The following is a 20,560-nucleotide window of genomic DNA, read 5'->3' on the forward strand; positions in this document are numbered from 1 at the left end:
TGGTTTAGTGAACTGGGGAGGCTGCAAGGGGAACCAGGAATCTGTGAACGATGAACATTTGACCAGTAGGGGTTGGGCAGACCCAAGTGATTAGAACCAGAGAAAGGGAGAGGGTATGACCTGCGGTAGGGGATTAAGAGTCAGCCATCTTAGAGGATCTTACTGAAAAGGTGAGAGAATCTTATTATGGGATATAGTGTTAGAGGTTAAGGCCAACCTCTGACCCGGGCAGACATGCTTTCCATGCCATTTCCTTTTTACCTACAGAATAGGAAATATGATGATTCATCAGAGACAGACAACAAGCTAAATATTCATAATGCTAAGAATGCAGGATGAAATAGAAAAAATGATTAGATCAATATTCAAGGAAGATATTTAAAATAAAATGAGGGCTTCCCTGGTGGCGCAGTGGTTGAGGGTCAGCCTGACGATGCAGGGGACACGGGTTCGTGCCCTGGTCCAGGAAGATCCCACATGGCGCGGAGCGGCTGGGCCCGTGAGCCACGGCCACTGAGCCTGCGTGTCCGGAACCTATGCTCCACAACGGGAGAGGCCACAACAGTGAGAGGTCCGCGTACTGCAAAAAAGTAATAATAATAAAAAGTAAAATGAGTATTTCAAAGACATCCTCAGCTCCAGTGAATTCAGTGGAGAATTTTTTCCAAATACCTCAAAGAACATTCTTATATTATTTCAACTGTACTACAATGTAGAAGAAAATTTTGTATGGCCCAGCCTATTTAATGAGACAAATACAGTTTTGATAGAATTTAATAAAATAAAAACAAATGTATATATTTGCTTATATATACATTTGTTTATATATATATATAACTTTATTACCAAATAGTGAAATTCAAGGACGGTATACTATACAGAAAACTAACCATGAATATTCACTAGAAAAAATGATTACATAATCATTTCAAAAGATGTTAGAAGGTTATCAGTAAAATTTAACATTTATTCCTGATTAAAATGTTGGAGGAAAAAGCATATAGGAAACTGTAATCATGTTCAGAGAAGCAAGGAAGGGATGCATAAGTCTAGGAAACAATGATAACAACAACTATAACAAAAGCAATAGCAGCAACATTTGAAACCTTGGATAAGAAGTTTGTATTTATATGGTCTAAATAAAGAGACAAACTGGAAGAAATAATAACATATTTTTTTGGTACAGGACATGATTAAATACCTAAAAAATCCACGGAAGTCAACCAAAACAAAGCAACAGCAGCAACAACAACAAAAAGTCCTAGAAGTAATGAGTTCAAAGTTACAGGGTACAAGATATCGATTTTTAAAAAATCAAATTTAGCCCTAAATATTAGAAAATACAGTACAAAGTGCTTTTATTTACAACAGAACCAGAGCAAATTATACTCAAGATTTAGTGCGTGTGACATATGGTACTTATTAAAGAAGATTAAAAGCACAATGAGGACTTCCCTGGTGGTCCAGTGGTTAAGACTATGCAGTCCCCATGCAGGGGGCCCAGGTTCAATCCCTGGTCAGGAAACCAGATCCCGCAGGCCACAATTAAAGATCCCATGTGCCGCAAGGAAGATCCTGCACGAGGCAACGAAGATCCCACGTGCCGCAACTAAAGATCCCACATGCCACAACTAAAAAAGATCCCGAGTGCTGCAACTAAGACCTGGCGCAGCTAAATAAATAAATAAAATTAAAATATTAGGAAAAAAAAGCACAATGAGAGTACTAAAAAAAAAATACATGGAGGGCTTCCCTGGTGACACAGTGGTTGAGAGTCCGCCTGCTGATGCAGGGGACACGGGTTCGTGCCCCGGGCCGGGAAGATCCCACATGCCGCGGAGCAGCTGGGCCCGTGAGCCATGGCCGCTGAGCCTGTGCGTCCAGAGCCTGCACGTCCAGAGCCTGTGCTCTGCAACGGGAGAGGCCACAACAGTGAGAGGCCTGCGTACCACAAAACAAACAAAAACAAACAAACAAAAGAATACATGGAGAGCTAAACTTAACTGCTGTTTGGGAAGACAGAATGTAGTAAAGATAAAAATAAGTTGTTATAAAGAGCCAATCCAGTATCAATTAAAAGCCTCATTGTATTTTTATAAAACATGACATGTTGGTTGTGACATTCTGCAGCAAGTGTGATCAGGCAAGAATATCAGAGTTTTTTATAAGTGATTATGAGGCAAATGAGTAGATAACTGTGATGCTAGCATATTTACCCTAATAGGTTTTAAAACATAGCAGACCAAAATGATGGGTATCAAACCTTATAACATTAAGATACAACCTGAAAATTCATCATTCAACTTATTTTTAGGAACTATTTGTGGATGAACCACTCTGTGCTATTCTAAGGGCTGGGTGTAAAGCCGTGAATAAGCCAGAAAAGGTCCCCACTGTCATGGAGAAACAGACAAGAAGTCAACAGATAAATAGGCAGGATAATTTCAGAGGGTAAAAAGTGCAGTGAAGCCAACGAGTGATGGATTGAGGGCTGCGTGTGAGAGTGGCTATTTTGGATTTAGCAATTAAAGAAGGCCTCTCTGAAGAGGTAGACTTTTGAGCTAAGAACTGTGGAACAGAACGGGGTTTCGAAAAATAATTTCACTTGATTTTATGTCAATAAAGTTGCCTCGAGGGATCTCCTATGTTCAAGGCTGGGCTAAATGCTGTTGTCACATAGATGATGCATAGATTAACTTGACAATTTTACCTTTAATTTTAACCTTGTTCTTAGGGATTTTATGATCTACATTAAACACAAAGGCTGGGAGAAAATATTTGTAATGTATATGACAAGGCATTGGAACCCCTTCAAACACATCAATAAGGAAAAGAAAACAATGGAAAATTGGGCAAATGATAAGAATAACAATTCAGAAAAAGGAAAATGAACTCCAGAAAGCCAATAAATATAAGAAAAAAATGCTACCTGGACAATACAGAAATGCAAATTAAAACTGTAAGATACCAAATTTCACCAATTATAATAGGAAAAATGAAAACGGTCAAGGTCATCCAATATAATCAAAGGTGTGGGGAGTGGACATTTTTGCATCTTGTTGCTGGGATATGGATAAGAAGAGCTCTTTTGAAGAGCAATCTGGTAGAACATTTTAAGATTTTAAATAAGAGTATCTTATGATTCAGCAACAGGAATCGATTCTACATAAATTGAAGCTCAAGGGCCGAAAGGTACTATATATAAGGATGCCACTGCAGCAGTGTTTTCAGTGGTTAAAAAAAAAATGGAAAATATCCTGTAAATCCATCCATGGTGAGAATAATTGAATAGACCGCCGTCAATACAGAATATGGCATGCCTTGTGGCCATTAAAAAGCAAATCTTTACATAAATGAAAGGGGAGTTGAATGATGCTGTAAAAGGTAAGACTGTACCTCCTTATAGATACTATTGGTATAAATGTAGAAAAAAGACTGGAAGGATACCCAGCACACTGACAACAGCAGTAACATCAGTGGTGGGGAATCTGAGTCTGGGGGGAGAGAAAGTGGGACTTTCCGTTTTTATTTGGTACACTTTTAATAGAGAAGAAAAATCTTATCCAATCTATTAAAGAAACAGACTATTATTTGTCCCAGCTGGGAAGAGAAAATTTCTATTTCTGAATACTGAAGGAGGGTTACATCAGCACCAAGATGGATGTTTTCTGATACAGTCATATTTTTTAAAAGCATGCCAAGCCAAAATGCAATTAAATAAATACCCAAAAATAGAAAGGGAAAATGTATGTTGACATGCATAACTGAAAAAAATGTGTAAATTATAGAAATATACAGCTGCTTCAGATCCTTTTACAGAAGGAGGGAGAGTATAATTTACACATAAAACATATAAAGTTAATACAGTCAAACCACTTACTGAGATGTCAAAGAAGGTTAATGGAAGAGAGAAATATGTCATACTAAAGTGAGGAAATTCAGGGTTATTACATGAAAAGCGTATTTTTACTCTCACTGAGAAGAGCTGCACATTAAGCTGCAAGTAAGACTTATAATATTTAATTCAAGCTATATATTGAGCACATACTATATAAGTCAGACATCGTGTTTTACATGGAGCACCCTCCTTTAATCCTTACTTTTGCCACCTTGCAATGTAGATGGTATCCCCCTTTACCAATGAAGAAAGAGAGGCACAGAGAGGTTAGGTAACTTGCCCAAAGCCACACAGCCAGTAAGCAGAGGAGTCAGGACCCAAACCCAGGACAGATTCAAAAGTCAAAGATCTGACCTATTCTGCTATCTGATCTCCTACAACCAAAAGCTCAAAGTCAATGTCTGTGGGAAGGGCACCTCAGCAAAAGCACACACACACACAGACTGCCTGCTTTATTTTTTGAGTCAGCTATCTAGGGTACCTCTGAGTCTTGGAAGTCAGCAGGACCAGACTGGGACTTTGTTCTAGCCTTGCCATCAGACTGCAGTTCTCTCTGTGGCAGAAACTTCTCCAATCATTCTCAAACCCAGAGACTGAGACTTGTGGATTCTCAGTTAGAACTTTCCTGAGGCCTCTGTGACAACAGGCCTGGTTGTTGCCTTGGTGTTGGAGGGAGCTCCCAGCATGCCCTGAAGCCCACCGCACTTGCCCCCTGCTCAGGGCCCTGCAGCATCTTCATCACTAGGCACGTAGTACTCTCCACACTTCATTTCCTCGACTCCCTCTCTTCACCCCTCTCCTTCCTGTACCTCAGGCCCCAGGCTCCTCTCATCCCTCCGTGCCCTCCTTCCTGACACCTCCTCCTCCCCCATCAAGGGCTTCACTGCTGCCGCCCGCCCACCCTCCCTCTCTCTCTCCTTCAGTCCTCCCCCCGCCTCAGCCATTCTTCCTCTCACTCCTCTCCCCCTCCTTCCTACTGATTCCCTCACACCCCTCACTCTCTTTGCTTTCTTCCCACCAGTTGATCTGGGGCAGCCATATCCAGGGAAAGCCATGGTGCTTGGAGGGAGAAAAGGGACCGTGACACCTCATGAGCAGAATCCAAGCCCAAGACCTAAGGGTACTAAAATGAGTAAAAGAAAGATGAGGAGGGAAAAAAAGAGAGAGATGGAGGACCTGAAGAAGGAAGTGGTCATGGTAAGAACACCCGAAATGGGTGCTGACAAATTGCCCTCCAAAAACCTCTCTCAACCCTCAGGCTTCTAACATCTCACCTTGAAAACAGATCACACAGGCCAGTGCCACCTCTCTTCCCCAAAATGTTTCCCCTAGAAATGATGCATCACCCCCTGTCCCTCAATGACTCTACTGTCCCCTCAGGATGATCACAAATTAACCTTGGATGAGCTGAGCACCGAATATTCTGTGGACCTAACCAAGGTGAGTGAAGAAACTCCCTGAGGGAGGCAGAGGGTCTCCATTCCCGACCTTGAGGCTGCCAGGACAAAAGCAGGGCTAGAAATCTAGCCCCTAAATTCAAGGTCAATTCTCTTACCCTTAACCTGCGCCCAGCCAAGGACACACACTCAGAAAAAGATGAAATGCTAACTACCCAAAGAGAGTTCAGGATTAGATGAGAGAATGAGGATGGGTTAGGGCAGCACTTCTCAAACCTTTGTCCTCGGGACCCATCAAGGACCCCAAATCGCTTTTGCTTATATGGATTACATCTACTTACATTTATCATATTAGAAATTAAAATTGAGAAAATTAAAAAGTATTTCCTAACTCATTTATAAACAACCATTATATAGTAGTACAGATAATATTTTTATGACAAATAACTATGTTTTTCAAAACAAAAAGATATTAGTGGCATTTTACATTTTTGCAAATCTTTTTAATGTCTAGCTTTTTAATAGAAGACAGCTAGATTCTCATATATTTTCAGCATTAACGTTATTGTGCTATCATGTGCCCTGTAGCCTTGGGAAAATTCTACAGTATACTTAAGAGAATGAAAGTGAAAAAGACAAACAATTTAGTATTATTTTGAAAATTGTTTGACCTTGTGGACCCCGCCTGAAAGGGTCTCAGGACCCCATGGATCCCCAGACTACACTTTGAGAACTGCTGGTTCAACAGCAAAATCGTTTATTACTGCTATTATCACTATTACTGCTGCTGCTGCTACTATAACCACTAATACAATGACCACAAATAAACTTAAATAAAAGCTCTCAAAATGTAAGTTCCTCTTAGCTCTAGAATTTCTTCATTGGAGGGGCTTGGGATGGCCATCTGGTAACCAAGGAGGAGCATGGGAGACTGTTCCGGTTTTTATTAAAATTGCATGTTTTTCCAGGGGAGGTTGGGGAGTGGCTGATGGGAATTAAGGAGTGTTTTGGGTTTTTTTTTTACTATCCTCTGGTAGGTTCTACTCTCATTTTCACTAAGAGGAAAAAGCACACAAGCTTATGCACAAGGCTAGAGTGAGGATCTACACATTCATGTTGGATTTAGTTGGTATTTTTTCCTATTTCTAAGTTAAAGAGTCAAAGTGTGGAGGTCCATATGTTATCAACATTATGTATCGTATCTCATCATTCCATCAGCCTGGCACACTATATTATAAATCGTTTATATGTATCTCATTAGAGTTGGCGCTCCATAACGGTAGGGATCATTCTTACTCGCTTTGGTACCCTACCACAGTACAAGGCCCAGGATAGGTGTTCAAAAGATTTGTGAGTCAACCCATAAACTAAAAATTCTTCCTATGTAAAGAGGCTAAATGAGATCCTTCTATAATGCAAATTTTAGAATCCCACTTATGTAGGAAGAACTTCCAGGATGACCTTCAGAGAACTGGTCTCTAGACCAGTCTCTAGACTTATCCTAGCACAATAAATGGCAGACTTGAGTTTTGAAGCCAGGTTTTCCTTTGTTATAGTTGCTTTTCTTTTCATGGTTCTCCATCCATTCCTGTTTCTTTTCCACACAGGGCCATAGCCCTGAAGAGGCACAGGAAATCCTGGCTCGAGATGGACCCAATACACTTAGCCCACCCCCTACTGCTCCAGAATGGGTTAAATTCTGTAAACAACTGTTTGGTGGCTTTTCCCTCCTACTGTGGACTGGTGCCAGTCTCTGCTTTGTGGCCTATGGCATCCAGTTATATTTCCATGAGGACCCTACCAAAGATAATGTGAGTCTGTTCAACTACTACTGCCAAGCCCAGTGTCTGCTTAGCCCTCGATACTCTTCTGCTCAGCAGCCTAGCACTCCTGAAGTCCTCTGGCCCAAACCCCTATACTCCCAGGATTTTCTAAGGAAGCTTTTGTCCTTCCTGGTTTCCCTCTTATCTAGATAGCTCCTGATTCAGCTCCCTGAGATATAACGTTCCCCCCAGAAACTTGCTGTCCTTTGATTATCTTCCCAACTGGTCATCAAAGCACTTTGCTGTCCATTCTCTTTCATAGAATTTTAATATCTTCCTATCCTTCCTCTCCATCTCCCTCAATAGCCACACTCGACCCCATGAATAGCCTTCCTGGAGAGGAAGATATAGGCTTTCTCAGGCCTGGGATTTTGCTGGCCCCTCACTGTAGCTCCGGGTTCCTTAACAAGGAAGCCCAGAGAACTGGGCCAGCCTCAGACTCTTCTCAGCCCCTGTGCTCTCCCACTGAGTCCCATGGTTTCTTCCACCTGGAAAAACAGCTGTTACCCTTGAAAGCTGACTTTCTGAGGATGAAGAGGAAGAAAAGGACCTACTGATGAGCCCTTTGTTTCCCAACCCTCAGCTGTACCTCGACATTGTACTAACAGTCATGGTCATCATCACCGGCTGCTTCTCTTATTATCAGGAGGCCAAGAGCTCCAAGATCATGGAATCTTTTAAGAACATGGTACCTCAGGTAAGATTCACGTGGAAGGATATAGTGGGAGGATGTGTAGAATGTAGCCAAATACATGATTTGTATGTCCCCTGTAGAATTATTTCCTACAGTGAGTGAACTGAGTGAGGCTGGTAATGAGGGTGACATTCACTTAGGTTTTACTTTATCAGGCCTTAAAAGTACTCTGAGAAAAACACAATAACATCCATGAAGTGGTCTGGTCTGGAATGCATGATCTGAATCCAATGAGCATAATCTGAAACCCCAAATCTTTTGGGGTTCTATTCCAAAAAGGGGGGGTGGGGGCAAAGGGAGGGTGGATTCTTCAAATGTCGATGGCCTTAAAGACAAAGAACAGTGATGGAGTGATCCAGATTAAAGGAGGCTAAAGAGACATGACAGCTAAATGTAATCTCTGACTCTAGACCAAATCCTGTGCTGGAGCAGAAAATAATGCTGTAAAAGATATATTGGGTCAATTGACAAAACTGGAATGCAGACAGCAGGTGAAAGTATTGTGTCAATGTGTAATTTACTGAATTTGATAACTGTATTATGGTTATTTAATATCTTAATTCTTGGGAAATGCACATTGAAGTATGTACAATAAAAGATCATGATGTATGTAACTTGCCCTCAAATAGTTCAGGAAAAAATGTATTTACATACACACATATATAGAGACAGGGAACAAATGACAAAGCAAATGGGGTAAAATGCTAACAGATGAATCTGGGTACAGGTTATATGGGTATTCTTGGTACAATTTTTATTCTTGCAACTCTTTTGAAAGTTTAGATTATCTTCAAATAAAACTTTTCTAAAGAACCTGGAAATAATATGACAGTAGAAGGGGGTTCCTAGGCACAGGGCTTGAAAACTTGGAAAGGGATAGGCTCCAAAGTTTCCCAATGACACGATCATGTTCTAGCATTATAGCCCAGGAGCTTCTTCTCCCTTTGGTGTCAACATAACTTAATTCCTTCCTTGGGTAAGAGTTCAGTGGGAAACGTTTTGGTAGAATGAAGTAGGAGTTTGGAGACTATCAGTTTTTGCTGCTAAACAAGCCACCTCGAAACATAGTGGCTCAAAACAATGAACACAGTATTTCTCACAATTCTGTGGCTGGGCTGTTCTTCTGATCTGGGCTGACCTTGGCTGGTGCTGGGTGGCCTTGGAAGACTTCATTCAGGTGTCTGGGGCCTCAGCTGAGATGTCATGGACAGCTGGGGCCTCTCTCCTTATCATCTTTCTCCCTCCAGGAGGGTAGCTTGAGCACATTCAATATGGTGGCAGAGGGCAAACCCCAGTGTGCAAGCACTTTCTATGTGCCTGCTTGCACTACATTTGCTAATGTCCTATGGGCCAAAGCAAGCCAACAGCCAAGCCTAAGTGTAGGAATGGAAAGATAGATCTCATAATTTAGTGAGAGGAACATCAAAGGGCCCTGTAGACAGCGATAGTAAGAATTTGCAATCTACCCAAGAGACCTTCGAGAATGATGTGGTGAGTGACAATGTAAGAAAAGGGAATCAGAGGGAAAGAGACCAGGAACTGGATGAGGGGAGCAAAAAGCTTTGGAAATGACCCTACACTATCTTCCCACAGCAAGCTCTAGTAATCCGAGGCGGAGAGAAGATTCAGATCCCTGTACAAGACATGGTGGTAGGAGACCTGGTAGAACTGAAGCGGGGAGACCGGATCCCTGCTGACATCCGGCTTATCTCTTCACAAGGATGTAAGGTGAGGGGATGTGAAACGCTATGGAAGGGGGCCAAATATGGTCTTAGAGCACTGCAGTGACCTGGACTCAGTTCAAAAAAATATGATCTTATTGTTCAGAACGTTGAGAAGTCACAAGTGCAGATTTGAGGTTACAGTGGTGTGTAAGTTTATGCTTCTCTCTGCATGTCAATAATGATGATGTTGGTGCTTTTGTTCTATGACCTGTCCTCTCTCCCATCCCAGGTGGACAACTCATCCTTGACAGGAGAGTCAGAGCCCCAATCCCGTTCCTCTGATTTCACCAATGAGAACCCTCTGGAGACCCAAAATATCTGCTTCTTCTCCACCAACTGTGTGGAAGGTGAATAGCACATCATAAGTAGCCTAGATTCAAAAGCAAAGATTGAAACAAAGATTTCCAGACCTCTCTGTCTTCTAAGGGCCGTAGGGAAGGTAACAGCCAGTAAATAGTCTATGTTCTTCATCCCTCATGAGCTATACAAACTTTGATGAAAGGTCAAAGCCATCATTTCCACATTTGTACACTGATGATACTAAAAGTCACTACTCCATAGATTTTTATGTGGGTTAAAGGAGATAATACATCATAAAATGCTTAGCGCAAGACCTAACACACTGTAAGTGCCCTATAATTGTAGCTATTTTTATTCTATCTAGTGAATGGACTATGCGCTATGAGCTGAAAATAGCACAGAAGGGAGGAAAATTATTCAGTTCTGCGAGGTCACTCTTCCCCTGAAGTAAGCCCTAACTTCTCACTATCCCAAGAGAGGGTCCTGGCATTGGAAATCTGAGTTACCAGAGGTGCCACTCACACCTTTGGCTTTGTTCTTAGAATCTAGGGCATCCTTGAACTGGGAGGCAGTTCTGGCCAAAGTGGTACCAATTGGCTCAATATCATTATGTCAACCTCTCCTTCATCCTTTCTGCTTAAGAAGGCCTGCAAAACTCTCTGGAACACACATGAAAACCATCATTTATGCTTAAGAATAAATATTTGGGTGTCTAAGAAATACCTACTCACGGGCTTCCCTGGTGGCGCAGTGGTTGAGAGTCCGCCTGCCGATGCAGGGGACGCAGGTTCGTGCCCCGGTCCGGGAAGATCCCACATGCCACGGAGCGGCTGCACCCATGAGCCTGCGCGTCCGGAGCCTGTGCTCCGCAACGGGAGAGGCCACAACAGTGAGAGGCCCGTGTACGGCCAAAAAAAAAAAAAAAGAAAGAAAGAAATAGCTATTCTTTAATTGAATGCCTAGTACGTGTCAAGTGCCACCGAAATCTCTGATTCTAACAAGACTATACAACAGATATTATTCCTATTTTACACATGAAAGACCAATGTTCAAAGAAATTAAATGCAGCATCCAAGAGCACAGCTCAACAAAAAAGAGGAGGGTCAAGGATTCTAATGTAGGTCTGTCTCCAAAGCCCATGCTCTTTCCACAGAACCTCCCCTGGAATAAAGCTTGCTAATGACCCCTCTGGTAATAAAATTATTTAATTTGGAAATAGCTTAAAGGAGTAGAGTGCCATTAAGACTGAAGAAGAATCCAACTAGAAAATAAAGTATATATTTAAAAAAATTTTTTTAACTTGATTGAACAGAAAGATGTTTCCTCCAAAAACATGAGATTCCTATTATTAAATTTGAGGAAGAAATTTGCTCAGATTTGTCCTTCCAAAGTAGGCTTTTCATCAACAAATTGTATGCTTCAAATAACAGGGAAAGTGGATGACGGAATTCCATCTAAGAAACAAGGATCTGACTAGAATAGAGAAGACTTTAATAGGAGACTAGAGGGACCCAAGATGTGACCAAGAAGGTGGAGCTAGGTTGAAGGAGCTCTTGACTGTTCAACTGAGGAATCCCTGTGCAATCTGCAAACAGGTAGCATCACTTTAACCTTTATCCTAGGCCCTTGCCTCTCTGCTTTCATCACTGTGGCCCTTGATGGGGCTGCTGGTACAAACATCTCTCTTTGGGTTCTCATGTATCTTCATGCGGGGTAGGGGGAGATGGTAAGCTATTTCTCTGGCATTGCATAGAAGGCGTAGGGAGAAGTCAGTCTAGCCTGGAATATGGGAGGCTTGGCCTTCTTAACCTTCCCCAAGGTTGACATCAACCTTCCCCCTCTCTAGACACATTGGGATTAGTTATTAAATCCTGTCCCTCCAAGCATGGGGAAACTATAGCAGAAGGAAGAAAAATGAAGAACTAGATTAAACCATGGCACAAAATGACTATAAGTGACACCATACCCTAACCACCCCTACCCCCTGCCAAAATAAACCCTCAGCACCTCTCAATTATTTTAGTATCTTCCTGCTCATCTGCAGAGTGCCTCATACTGTGAGGCGTTCCAGAACCACTCTTCACATAGCAGTGACCTCACTCGTCTGCTGTCGGTCGGAGCAGAACCTGCTCTCAGACTCATAATGCTGAAGGTGACCTTGAAAATGGACTGGCCACTCCATGCTATGATGTTCGTGGGAGCTGCCAGATTAGAGCTACCCTGCAAGGCATGTGTGTGATTTTCTAGCCATCCTTCTGGAGACCTTAAATTCATCTAAATGGAGAAAAAAAAGAAACAAATATTTGAGTGCCTACTATGTGCCCCACCCTGTTCTAGGCTCTTTTAAAAACATTTAATTCTCACAGCTTTGTAGATGCTTTTACCCCATTTTAAAGATGAGGAAACCTGAGTCTCAGAGAGTTTAAGTAACATGCCCCAGGGTGAACAGCTAGTACATTGGAAGTTGAACTTCTAGCCCTGGGTCCTTCTGATTTGAAAATAAGTGCTATTTCTATAATATGTTGCTTTTCTGGGCGATTCTGACTGTAACTTTAATGGTAGGAATTTCAGCCATCGTGGTAAAGCAGGAAGAATTATTTTGAGCAAAGAACCTTGTGGGGCCCCTCATTTCAAGCTACAGCCTGGGTGTGTCAAGTTCCCCTTGATTCAGGGGCCATGTTATGGCCTGTGCCACCCAGCAGGGGGCAGACTGGCTCCAGCCAGCAAAACAGGGAAGAATCTCGGTCAGAGCAGAGTTTCTCAGCTTCCACACTACTGACAATTGTACCGCGTTGTTCTTCGTGGTAGCGGGAGAGGAGGGCTGTCCTGTGAGTTGCAGGATGCCTGGCAGCATCCCTGCTCTCTGCCCGCTAGGTGCCAGTAGCAACCTCAGTCGTGACAACCAAATATGCCTCCAGACCTTGCAAAATGTCTCCTGGGGATGGGGGCGGCAAATTGAGTAGCCCTGGGTTAGAGGATGGGGAGATATTGGAACATAGGATTCTAGCAGAAGGGTAACCACTATTCCTGGGGCTCGAGAAGCTCTTCAGCTGCTGAGGACAAAATAAGAAACATATAGGCAATGGAAGAGATTTAGACTACGCGTAACAAAGACCTTCTTGACAGTGAAGGCAATTAGGCAATAAAATTGGGTATCTCTGGAGAACTGTGAAACCTCTTCAGAGATTTTTCAGATGAGGAGACCTTCACTTGCATAAGCGAAATGTAAAGACAGTAGAACATTATGACCTCTCAGAGGACCTTGAGTTTCCACCTTGTTTTTGACTGTTGACAGTTTTCTCTTTGTGGGAACCAAACCCAACAGCCTTTCCAATTCAGACTTCCCCCTTCATCCACAGGGACAGCCCGGGGCATCATGATTGCCACAGGGGACTCCACGGTGATGGGCCAAATTGCCTCGCTGACCAAGGTGGAGTGTGGCCCCAGGGCAGACAAACAACCCCAAGGAAATGAAATCACTAGTACCTCTTTCGTGGCTGAACCTCTCCAGTGCAGAGTACTCTGATGCGTATACAAATGTCAAATCACTGAGCTCCCAAGTTACACTGACTTCCTTCGCCCCTATTTTCTGGTGCCTTCTCTCTTTAATGAGAAAAGAAGTGAGTTACGATGCAGAAAGCATAGATTATCAATCACGGGGAGTGAGTTCCAGTCCTGGGTGTACTGGCTGGTGAATCTGGCCAACTCACTGCACTCTGGACCTCAATTTATTCATCAGTTCATAGAAGAAGATTAATTTAGGATTATAGAATCTTACTGGAAAGGACTTCAAAGCCCATATAAATTCAACCTTTCAACCAATGCCGAATACCCTGTATAAAATCTGTAGGAGATGATGATGATTTCTAGTCATGGGAAGCCCACCCCTTTTTATCTGACCTCATTTCATTGTTGGATTGTTCTAGTTAGATTTCATTATGTTGAGCAGACATATGGTTCCCTGTTTGGTCCCAGTCTTCCCATCTGAAGAAATACAAAATAAGTCAATTCTCTCTCTTCTACAAACCTACCCTTTAGATCTTTGACAGTAGCCATTATGTCCCCTCAAACTCTCCAGGGGAGAGGTCGTATAATCCCTTTTCCTTTAGCCCTTCTTCCTGTGGCACGATCTTCAGACCCCTTGTCTTGCTGATCACCTGTTTGGGGTATGCTCTCTTTTATCAATACCCTTCTTAAAATGGAAATGAGAATAATACGCAGGGTGTGGTTAGACTAGCACAAAAACATCAGTACTCATGATATTATGTAAATAAATAATAACTCCATGATTAGAATTCTGTACATAACCGCAGCCTAAGAATTCATTCATTTTTAAAATAACCTTGCCCCACATCTGACTTTCACTGGATTTATGGTCAACAAAAATCTTTTGGTTTAAGTGACTTCTCAAGTCATTTTCAGCGCTGCAACAGTCCTTCTCAGGTTCATCATTCTCTCCTCCCCATTCCTTTTTTAAACTACTGGTACAACCCTTCTCCACACAGAGCATCTTATACCACAGTCAAAGGTTAGCTCTCACCGTGGTCCCTGGAAAGACTAGACTTGAGAAAGAAGTGTGGCTTGAACTTGAATGGAGAAGAGGCTGCAGAATAGAAAAGATGAAAGGATCGAGGGGGAGAGGAATATTCCAGGAGGAATAGGAGATCATTCTCTATGATACCCTGGTAAAGGAAAGCACTCTTCTTTTGAAATTCTGCCATAAAGTACAAACCGAAATCACTTTCCTAATTTCCTTTCCCATAGCTACAGATGGGGTTTCTAAAGACTAGGTGGTAACAAAAGGGAAATAAATATGAGAAATTAGAAGAGCAGTAAAAGCGATCAGATTTCCAAAAACACAAAGCGCTGTGAGCAGCCAAGCTCTCCTCTCCGTTTCCCCTCTCCCCTGGTCACGGCCTTAGGTGTGTCTGACCCCGACAGCCAAGCGCATGGCTCGGAAGAACTGCTTGGTGAAGAACCTGGAGGCGGTGGAGACGCTGGGCTCCACCTCCACCATCTGCTCCGACAAGACAGGCACCCTCACCCAGAACCGCATGACCGTCGCCCACCTGTGGTTCGACAGGACCATCTGTGAGGCCGATACCAGCGAAGAACAGACTGGTGACTAGTGGCGTTGGTGGTCGGAGAGTGGAAGGATGTGGGGAATGTGATGAGTAGCTGAGAGGGCGTGGTGAGTCCAGAAAGCAAGAAGGTAGCTGAAAAGAGAGAGGAGAGCAGGGAGGTGTGGAGGAGATGAAACGTTGTCTCTGAGAAGCATCTGGGCGCAGAAGGGGTGTGAATAAACTCCTGCTTTAAGCTCTCCTATCCCTGCTGACTGTTCTGTTCTCTCTCCCTAGGGAATTCATTTGCCAAGGGCTCTGATACCTGGTTTATCCTGGCCCGCATCGCTGGCCTCTGCAACCGGGCTGATTTTAAAGCTAATCAGGAGTACCTTCCCATAGCTAAGGTGTCAGGCCCAAGGGAGTAAAGGGTACCTCGGTGTTCAGGGTATAACCTGCCCTCTCCCCTCAATATCTCGTTCCTGAAGCCTCGGTGATGCCCCCAGCACCCCTCCCCATTCTGTTCCTTTCCTTGACACCGCCGGCAAGCCCAGGTGCCTTGCCTCTCGGGCTCATTATACCAACCCCATCCCCGCAGCGGGCAACAGCAGGGGATGCTTCTGAGTCAGCCCTCCTCAAGTTCATCGAGCAGTCTTACAGCTCTGTGAAGGAGATGAGAGAGAAAAGCCCCAAGGAGGCAGAAATTCCCTTTAATTCTACCAACAAGTACCAGGCACAGAACCGACAAAGGTAGGAAAATAGCAGTGGGGGATGGGCTCGTCATCTGGGGAAACGGGAGCTTTGCCCTTGCCTTTATGTCTGAGCTGTAGAACAGATACAGTGGATAATCAGCGCCCCAATTAGGAGGACGGGTCACCTTAAGGGAAAGTGGCAAACAGGTAAATGCAGGCATAGGTGATAAAGGAAGAGGCATTCAGTCGTAAGCAGACTTGAGGCTACGCCAGTTGTGCAGAGAGCAAGTCATAAAGTGCTCTCCGAAATGTCCATAGGCAGCAAAGGCTGGCAGGGGAAAGTCACGTTAAAGGCGTCTCCGCGGCAGCTGTGAAATTTGCTTCTGCAGAATATGTTGGATTTGCCAGTCACTTCCCTGAGGCGTCTTATCTCACTAGTCATCAAATATTTCTTTTCATTCCGTGCCTGCAGTTCTAGCAGCTGCCATCAGGTAGGCGGTCAGGGCTTTCCAGAGTGTTTGCGAAGCTGTTTTCCCAGGGCCATTTTGTCCATGATCCAGGGAGGACTGACAAGGGAAGGAAAAATTGCTGAGGGAGGAACAGTGGTGGCCCTGACAGTAAAATCCATGTGGGATTTTACTGGGACAAGAAACCCAGTACTTCCCTCCCACGTGAGAACCCTGGCACACTTTGAGGAAAGTGTGGAAAGGAGGGAATGGTGGCATCACCATGATGGGAGCTCTAGCAGCTAAGCTTTGACTCATATGGGACAATCATGATTTACTTAGGGTAGTGGAATTCTCCAAATTCAGGTACTGCCCTAAAGGTCAGACATCAGGTGTGGGTAACAGAGAAGAAAGTCAACTCCCAAAAGTCAGCTTTGGTTTTGTGTCTTAAAAAACACACAATAGTGCTCACTTCAGCAGCACATACACTAAGACTAGAACAATACAGAGAAGATCATCATGGCCCCCCCATGACAGGCAAATTCATGAGGCGGTCCATACTTTTATATTTGAAAGTTGCTTAAGAGAATAGATCTTAAAAGTTTTTGTCACAAGAAAAAACAATTTTTGTAACTAAAAAAAAAATGCCATAACAGGGCTTCCCTGGCTGCGCAGTGGTTGAGAGTCCGCCTGCCGATGCAGGGGACGCGGGTTCGTGCCCAGGTCTGGGAGGATCCCACATGCCGCGGAGCGGCTGGGCCCGTGAGCCATGGCCGCTGAGCCTGCGCATCCGGAGCCTGTGCTCCGCAACGGGAGAGGCCACAACAGTGAGAGGCCCGTATACCGCCAAAAATAATAATAATAATAAAAGCCATAACAAAATAACAAAAGCTATATAGATCTTTTTAAACCAAATTATCTATATTTTCACCCTGAATGCTGAACGAGTAAAAGTTAAAGAAACAGATCCATAGTTTTTTGTCTCATCTGACTTTTCATCAGTGTAATAAGATAGGTCCCCTAGGCCCAAACTGCAAACTTATTTCCACTTTTTCCTGACGTTTAGTGACCTCACTAACCAGACAGGAATTTTGTGCTTGGCAGGGCCCAATTAAAGCCTTCGACTGGAAAGAATTAGGTACCTCTCCTTCCACAAGATTCAAAACAAAATAAAACATACCCATGACATTTGATGGGACGTCCAACAAAATAGCAACCTTTCCCCCAAATGACAACGTTAGTGCCTTTTCTGAGCTACCGAATATCAAGTTCGAACAGCAAAATCCTTCTCTGCACCAAGTGTGCTCGGCCAGCCTGCAAGCTACCCAGCTCTGGCGGGGCTTGCTTGGGGGGTCCAAGAAAACACCTCTGGCTCCTTTTGCTCCGTACCCAAGAACAACTTGCCTTAGTCAGCTTGTTCTTGGGACAGTCAGAGGCTCCGGTCTTCAAGGGACATCTTAGCCTGGCGGTCGTTTGCAAGGCCTGGTCTCTTTCCGTCTCTGAGATCAAAATGAAAGGAAGAAGTTTCTCTGTTCTGATATTTCCAGATTTCTCCCATCTTTTTCACCTGTAATTTTCTATCAAGATGTGATGTTTCTGTGCTCAAATTACTAGCTTAAGCAGGTCTTGCTGTCATCTCTGAGAATCTCCAATAAATAGTCAACAAATAGGGGGTTTTTTGTTGTTGTTTTTTTGCGGTACACGGGCCTCTCACTGTTGTGGCCTCTCCCGTTGCAGAGCACAGGCTCCGGATGCGCAGGCTCAGCGGCCATGGCTCACGGGCCCAGCCGCTCCGCGGCATGTGGGATCTTCCCGGACCGGGGCACGAACCCGTGTCTCTTGCCTTGGCAGGCAGACTCTCAGCCACTGCGCCACCAGGGAAGCCCTAGCACAGGTGTTTGACTCTAAGTTTTCTTTCCTGTCTACTCTGCTGTCTCTGTGGCCCCATGACTTCTGCTTCTAGCCACCCAGGCAGAGAGGAAGCAGGGAGGGGAGAGTGCCTGGGCTGCCCTTAATGCCAGTCTGGCTGAGAAGATAACAGATTCCTGTGCAAATAATACCAGGCTGGAGGTTCCTGCAAGGGAGGAGGGGTGGGCTCAACCAAAGGTCGGATTTTGCTGGAGGGAGGGGGGCTGCGCTGGTTTAGGGGACAAAGGAAATGGAGGTATGACACAGCTTGCCTGTTGGCTTTACCCTCAGAAAACTTACCCTTGCTTCTTTGCCCCAAACCTCGCGCTCTCCTCCTATTCTTCTCCTCTCCCTAGATGTCCATCCACCTTCGGGAGGACGGCTCCCAGACCCACGTACTGATGATGAAGGGGACACCTGAGAGGATCTTGGAGTTTTGCTCTACTTACCTTCTGATAGGGCAGGAGTACCCAATGGATGATGAAATGAAGAAAGCCTTCCAGAATGCCTACTTGGAACTGGGAGGTCTGGGGGAACGCGTGCTAGGTGAGGGGGCTGCGGGAGAAGCCTTTGAAGAGTGGCATCAAAACAGTCATTATTGGGCTTCCCTGGTGGCGCAGTGGTTGGGAGTTCGCCTGCTGTTACAGGGGACACGGGTTTGTGTCCCGGTCCGGGAAGATCCCACATGCCGCGGAGTGGCTAGGCCCATGAGCCATGGCAGCTGAGTCTGCGCGTCCGGAGCCTGTGCTCTGCAACGGGAGAGGCCACAACAGTGAGAGGCCTGCGTACAAAAAAAAAAAAAAAAAAAAAAAAAAAAACAGTCATTATTTGTGGGGTGAAAAATCTAGGAGGTTGGGGCGAGCAGGATAGAGACATAGACAGTGGAATGACTACTGGTCCTTTCTTCTGTCTCTCTCTAGGGTTCTGCTTCTTGAATCTGCCGAACACTTATTCCAAGGGATTCAAGTTTAACACTGATGAAATCAATTTTCCCATGGATAACCTTTGTTTTGTGGGGCTCATCTCCATGATTGACCCTCCCCGAGCTGCAGTGCCTGATGCCGTGGGCAAGTGTCGGAGTGCCAGGATTAAGGTAAACACTGGAGCATCCCAGGTGCCCCTCACTTGTCATAAACTGGATCAACAGTAGAAAACCTCGGACAGAGTAGGTTCTTGGTTTAACTGAACTGATTTCTCCTCCTGAGCTTATGAGTTGCAGTCTTAAGAGAGAACTTAATAGTAAGTGTCCTCTATAGTTAGAATCCTGCCTTGCATTGAACATTAGAATCACCAGGGGATGAACACAACATCATAGATCAACTATACTTCAATAAAATTAAAAAATAAAATGGGATCACCAGGGGAGCCTTAAAAATCTGATGTCTTGGCCATACTCCAGACCCTTTCAATTAGAAATGCTCAGGGTGGAGCCCAGGCATCTGTATTTTTAAAAACTTTCCTAGAGATTCTGATGTGCAGACAAATTTGAGAACCATCACCCTAGGACAGTGCTTCTCAAACGAATGTGCATGTGAATCGCCTGGGGGTTTTGTTGGAATGCAAATCCTAATTCAGTAGGACTAGGACACCCCAAGATTCTGCATTTGTAACACACTCTCAGCTGATGCCATTGCGGCTGGTCTGCAGGCCACAGTAGGAGTAGCAAAGTGGTAGAAGGTGTCCTATAAATGTACTGCTGGATGGGTTGTAAAAAGGGTGAGGCCAAGAGGGCTGGGGGCCTGGAGCAGGCACTAGTGAGAATGAGAGATTGAGAGCTGGGGCCCCTCAATGGATCTGACCCAGGGTGAGAAGCTGCCCTAACAGGTGTACGTCCAGGAGTAAAAGCTAGAAACCAAAACGAAGTGGTTCAAGAGTAAAACGCAGCTGCAGAACAAACCTAGAGATGGGAATTCCTCTTTAATCAGGGTGGGCTTTGGACTTCATGGGATAGCAGCAGTAAAATTCCTCTAATTCTGAGATGCTCTGTATCCCACATTTCAAATTCTAAGACTCCTGTACATCTTCACAGATTAGGTATTGTCACCTTCCCTGCTCATACTTGATATTCTGGGAATATCTGGGAGGGCAGGTTGGAGGGAGTTGGGCTAGAAGTATTTAAGGAGAACTGGATGCTATCTGTTAGAGATGGCTTCATCTTGACCTTTAACTGTTGGCAGTTTGTCTTGGAGCAGCCTGGGCTGCACTAAGTACAATGATTGGTCACTACAGTGGGAACCAAGAAATGGATATAGGATATTATTCTGAGTGAATTCCCTAATTACTACAAGATGTTTGGGGTGGTACAGTTCTTTGCGGAGACAGCATTATTATAACACGTCTGCATAGGATAGCCACGTATCTTGATACTCCTCCGTGGTTCTATAAGCTACCACGTCATACATACTGTGGGAGATAAATGGAGAAGGGGTTCATTTGCATTTTCTCAGCTTTGAGGTGGGCTGCCAGCATGAGGAATAAAATTGTGGTTATTATTGTGCATTGTGTTATTGCTGTGCACATAATAACACAGTCTAAAATTCACCTCACCTGGGAATTTATGGATCTCTTTAGCAAGAAGGAGAGTTACAATTGTGCCTACTGTGGGGGGAGGCCCAACC

At 44.2% G+C, this 20,560-nt stretch overlaps 1 protein-coding gene and 1 pseudogene across 1 annotated transcript in view; both read left to right on the plus strand.

Moving 5' to 3' along the window:
* Positions 1 to 4,951: 4,951 nt before the first annotated feature.
* The window catches only part of LOC132503782 (sodium/potassium-transporting ATPase subunit alpha-4-like), a 28,983-nt gene continuing 13,374 nt past the window's right edge, over positions 4,952 to 20,560 (plus strand). Inside the window, 12 exon segments of the mRNA XM_060120579.1 lie at positions 4,952 to 5,095; positions 5,279 to 5,338; positions 6,903 to 7,106; positions 7,702 to 7,815; positions 9,406 to 9,540; positions 9,766 to 9,883; positions 13,196 to 13,266; positions 14,759 to 14,957; positions 15,194 to 15,303; positions 15,495 to 15,629; positions 18,299 to 18,488; positions 18,863 to 19,035. Of these exon segments, the coding sequence (XP_059976562.1) occupies positions 4,952 to 5,095; positions 5,279 to 5,338; positions 6,903 to 7,106; positions 7,702 to 7,815; positions 9,406 to 9,540; positions 9,766 to 9,883; positions 13,196 to 13,266; positions 14,759 to 14,957; positions 15,194 to 15,303; positions 15,495 to 15,629; positions 18,299 to 18,488; positions 18,863 to 19,035 (1,653 nt within the window).
* On the plus strand, positions 16,499 to 16,599 carry LOC132484736 (U6 spliceosomal RNA; annotated as a pseudogene).

This window comes from Mesoplodon densirostris, chromosome 2 (genome assembly GCF_025265405.1).
Source record: "Mesoplodon densirostris isolate mMesDen1 chromosome 2, mMesDen1 primary haplotype, whole genome shotgun sequence".
Taxonomy (NCBI): domain Eukaryota; kingdom Metazoa; phylum Chordata; class Mammalia; order Artiodactyla; family Ziphiidae; genus Mesoplodon; species Mesoplodon densirostris.